Here is a 4,854-nt window from a genome sequence, read left to right as displayed (position 1 = left end):
TATAGCTATTTATGTTGAAAGTACTTAATTTAGGCAACAATATCTTGAGTAAAAAGAAAACAACAATCAAGGTGTTGCATTGTGCAACCGAAAATATAAAAATTAATAATTTATATATTCAAACCATTTATTTATCACACATTTAAAAGTATCTATATTATATATTTTATTATACAGTTAACATTAATACTATACCATATAATGATTGTTCTGGAGTCAAACATAAAATACATATCAGTATTTAAATGCTTTCTTTTGGATCAAACGTGGATAAGAAATTTGTTTACAATATGTTCCAATTAATTAAATAGTAAAAAAAGGAGTAGAGGAAAGGCAAGACAGAGAAGACATGAGGCATGGTGTGATAATTGTTGCGCACTAACTGTGGTAAAGAAGAAAGGTAGGTTGACCTAACCATGGTTTAACGTTTTGCAGTTAGAAGTTGTAGAGGCTAGAGGAGAGTGTAACCTGCAGCTTTCAATTCTCTATCTTCTCGTGTGTTTTCTCTTTCTCTAGCCTTCCTTGCTTCCCCTTCCTTTTTCCTTTCTCCAATTTTCACATTCCATTACCAACCAAACAACAAAACCTTTTTTTTTTCCATTCGGTGGCGACACACCTCCTTGTCTCTCCTTTTGTTTCCTTTCATTCTCAGTTTTTTTCGAATGTGTATTTTCCTCCACAACTTTCCTTTCTCGTCCAGTTTTGTCCCCCCTTTCCCAGTTTAATTTCATAAGTAAATCCCACTTCCTGTTTTTATCTTTGTCTCTCTGTCTGGTTTTATTTTAGCTTTGGTCTGCGAATCAGAAATCTGAAAGATCTGAGAGCGCCTTCATGAGATGGAAGCGGACAAACATTTGCATTTCGGTTATTAGAGGAGGTTCGTGGGGTTGGATTGAGGGGTTGGAAACTTGAGATAATTGGTTGGAGGTTGGTGTTTTGAATTTGTTTAGGAGATGAAGGTTGACGCGGGGTTAGGGAGCGTGGCGTGGGACGAAGAGGATAAGGCCATAGTTGGGGCTGTTCTTGGTGGTCTAGCTCTGGAGTTCTTAACAACAAACTCGGTGTCGAATGAGAGTGTTTTAATGGCGGTTGGGAGCGACGAGGGACTTCAGAACAAGCTCTCGGATCTGGTGGAGCGTCCCAACGACTCAAATTTCAGTTGGAACTATGCGATTTTCTGGCAGCTCTCGCAGTCGAAATCTGGTGACTGGGTTCTGAGTTGGGGAGACGGGTGCTGCAGGGAGCCCAACGAGGAAGAGGAGGGTGCGCTGAGAGGAAAGCTGAGGCTTCTTCGCGTGGATGAGGAGATGCAGCAGAGGATGAGGAAGGTGGTGTTACAGAAGCTGCACAATACTTTTGGAGGTTCGGAGGAGGACAATTATGCCTTTGGCCTTGACCACGTGACCGACACGGAGATGTTCTTCCTTGCTTCCATGTACTTCTCTTTCCCTCGGGGGCATGGTGTTCCAGGTACGTGCTTCGTCTCCGGGAAGCATTTGTGGCTGAAATCTGTGCCTGATTTCTGCGTGCGTTCTTCCTTGGTGAAATCCGCGGGAATTCAGACCATTGTTATGGTCCCTACTGATTTGGGAGTGGTGGAGTTGGGTTCTGTGAGAGTGTTACCCGAGAACTTTGAACTCGTGCAGGCTGTTAAGTCTGTATTCTCCACGCAGTGTTCCCAGTACCCTGGGGTGAACGTGAGCGCGGGTGGGAATGCGGTTTTTACCGGTTTGGCAATTGGGGATGGTAATAAGATAGATGGAGGTGTTCCAATTCCCAAACTTTTTTCGAACCCAATTGGCAATCGGACTGGCAATAGGACGCATTTCAGAGAGAAACTTGCTGTTAGAAAAATGGAAGATAACAGGCCTTGGGCAGGCCATGCTCTCCCCAATGGGAACAACCTTAACAACAATCCAAATGTAAGGAATGGTCTTCATGTTCCAGGTTGGGCAGTGAATTCGGGTGTGAAGCAGGGTGGTCCTGTTGAGATTTTTGCTCCTAGGGCATCCACGAGCAGTGTTGTTGCGGAGCTGGTTAATGGCGTTAGACAGGATTTCAGGCTGGGCAACAGCTATCAACCTCAAAGGCAGGTGCAAATGCAAATTGACTTTAGCGGAGCCACTTCTAGGCCTTCTCATGTGAGGCCGGTTGTTGTTGATTCGGAGCTTTCTGACGTCGAGGCCTCTTGCAAGGAGGAGCAACCCAGTGTTTTGGATGAAAGGAAGCCCAGGAAGCGGGGTAGGAAGCCTGCTAATGGAAGGGAAGAACCCCTCAATCATGTGGAGGCCGAGAGGCAGAGACGTGAGAAGCTCAACCAACGGTTCTATGCATTGAGATCTGTGGTCCCTAATATCTCCAAGATGGACAAAGCTTCGTTGTTGGGCGATGCCATTGCCTATATCAACGAGCTTCAGGCCAAAGTCAAGATCATGGAGGATGAAAGAGAGAGATTTGGAAGCAGCTCGAAAGATGGATCAGTTTTGGAAGATAACTCGAGATCTGAAAATCAAAATCAAGAGAAGGAAGCTCCTGATGTGGATATTCAAGCTGCTCAAGATGAGGTAACTGTAAAGGTGAGTTGCCCTTTTGATACTCACCCTGTATCAAAAGTAATTGAAACACTCAAAGAGGCAAAAATCAGTGTTGTAGAATCAAAATTTGCTGCTGCAAATGATACTGTTTTCCACACATTTGTAATTAAGTCCGAAGGATCTGAACAACTTACAAAGGAGAAGTTGATTGCTGTTTTTTCCAAACCAGAACCCAACCCATTGCAGCCATTGTCATCAGTTGCATAACAAAGGAACTGCAGTCTAGCATAGTCCATAGGGATTCATACATAGAGAAAAACCAATTTCTAAAGTTTCCTCAAAAAATTTTGTTACACCCGGAGGATGTAAAAGTAAAACCAGTTGGAACTAGAGTAGTAGAATAATAGCTCCCATTAACCATGTAGGCAGCCAATTTATATAGTGTATACACATCAGAAATATTCCTGTAATGTCAATTTTTTATTTAGTTCAACAAATCTAGTTGTTCTGGATAAAGAGTTTGTGTATATGTCTGATATCATGTTTTTCAGGTTTTCTTCCCTTGCATAAGAGGGGAGAGAGTATCAGTTTTTTTTTTTTTTTATATTGTTCAGATGTGTTCTTTGAGAGACATATAATTGTAAGTCTGTTTTATTTTGAATGTTTGAAGTTGTTTTCCCTTTCACAAGTATTAAGTGTAATAATAATAATAATAATAATAATCTCAAAGAGTCTCATAGGAGAAATTATATGTTGTATTTACAGTGTCAGGTGAAAGAGGTAGGACATCATAAGGTGAGGTTTCAGTACTTGTTTGACTATGTAGAGATAAGAAACTAAAAATTTATGTAAAGTGGATGGATTGCATTTTGTGGTACAAGTAGCACTTAATTAATTTGATTTTGTTTCCTTTCCCATTCACTTTATCTGCAACCAAATGAGGCCGAATATTTGATGCACATGAAAAGGAAGAAAAGTATTGCCATATTGGTACTGCTCTTAAATTCTTGACCGTTCCTTTGTTATTACTAGCTTTCTATGGAAATTGAGGTATCTCTAATTCATGCAAAAAAGAACATTAGTCTAAAAGACTGTCTAGAAAAAAAAAGAAAGAACAGGGGAAGCTAAACTTGTCCTATTTATTTTATTAATATTTTCGGGCAGAAAATAAAATAAACGAAAAAACAAGTACCATTCTGCAAAAATAAGAATACCAGCACATAGCATAGCAATGTGTTGAGTGGTCCTGCATCATAGGCGTCGGTGTCCCCGTTTTGAAATTTGATACTGTGGAAATCGTTCACGTGCTAAGGTACTTTTAGTAATGACTCTGCAATGACAACAATCATGTGGGGCATGTGTTTACTTTCTAAAGAGATTTAAACTTGCAACTTGAAAAAAGAAATATAAATAAAGGAAAATTAATTCAAAAAATGAACAGTTGTGTGACAAAAAGCAGCGCTGATCACCCCCAACAACCCGTGTTTCTTTCCGAGGTTTATACATGAGCAGTGGAAATATAGAAACAAAAGAGATGTGGCAACAGTAAAAATATTTATAAAAGAAAAAACTATACCTTGACAATCCCTCAAAAATTACACCCACTTATAAAATATTTTAATGATATAATAATATATATTAATATTTTAAATTAAAAAAATAAAAGATTTAATTCAGATATTAAAATTTTAGATTGTGTAGTATTAGTAAATTTATTTCTTTATATGGGTGCCAAATTATCATTCATCTTTATGAAGTGTTTAAAGAGTGTCTACATGGGAGGTGATGAAACCCCGTAGCTATCCATCTATCAGTCATTCTATTTTTAAGAAAAAATTACTTTGTTAGCAAGTTGAAAATCATCACAGATTATTTTATATTCATAGATACTTATGAATACTGGCAGATATATTATTTTATTTTTTATAAATATTAAATTTAATTATTTTAAGAAATACTTTTTAAAATAAAAATTAGGTATTAGAGTATAATCTAAATGAAATAGTATCATAAATAAATTTAGATACTCTAAAAGATAAATTTAAATAAACTCGAGTCCAACAAAACTAAGGTAAAAAAAGAAAAAATTTAAATAAAATTATTTTAGAACAATAAATTTTGTAAGTCTACAAAGAAATCTATAAAATTAAACCATAAACTATTATTCTATTTATAAGGATCTAGAAAATAATTTTATAATAGAAGTGGTATATTTTAAATGACATAAAAATATTTTATTATTAAAATGAAAAGAGCATATAATATAAAATATAGTTATTCATTTATTTTAAAAGAACCATCATCCTCTAAAAGTTTCATT

At 37.1% G+C, this 4,854-nt stretch overlaps 1 protein-coding gene across 1 annotated transcript; it reads left to right on the top strand.

The window, feature by feature from the left end:
• Window positions 1-253: 253 nt before the first annotated feature.
• Window positions 254-3,222, top strand: LOC137831910 (transcription factor MTB1). The gene has a single exon (XM_068639812.2). It carries the CDS (start codon window positions 954-956, stop codon window positions 2,799-2,801), a length of 1,848 nt encoding a protein of 615 aa, XP_068495913.1. The 5' UTR covers window positions 254-953; the 3' UTR covers window positions 2,802-3,222.
• The last annotated feature ends 1,632 nt before the right edge of the window (window positions 3,223-4,854 follow it).

Source organism: Phaseolus vulgaris, chromosome 6 (genome assembly GCF_051622355.1).
Source record: "Phaseolus vulgaris cultivar YP4 chromosome 6, ASM5162235v1, whole genome shotgun sequence".
Taxonomy (NCBI): Eukaryota; Viridiplantae; Streptophyta; class Magnoliopsida; order Fabales; family Fabaceae; genus Phaseolus; species Phaseolus vulgaris.
This window is presented reverse-complemented; position numbering and strand designations above follow the sequence as displayed.

What these genes read in the sequence shown, in the direction of transcription:
- LOC137831910 (XM_068639812.2), top strand. Translation starts at nt 954, where the DNA reads ATGAAGGTTGACGCGGGGTTAGGGAGCGTGGCGTGGGACGAAGAGGAT.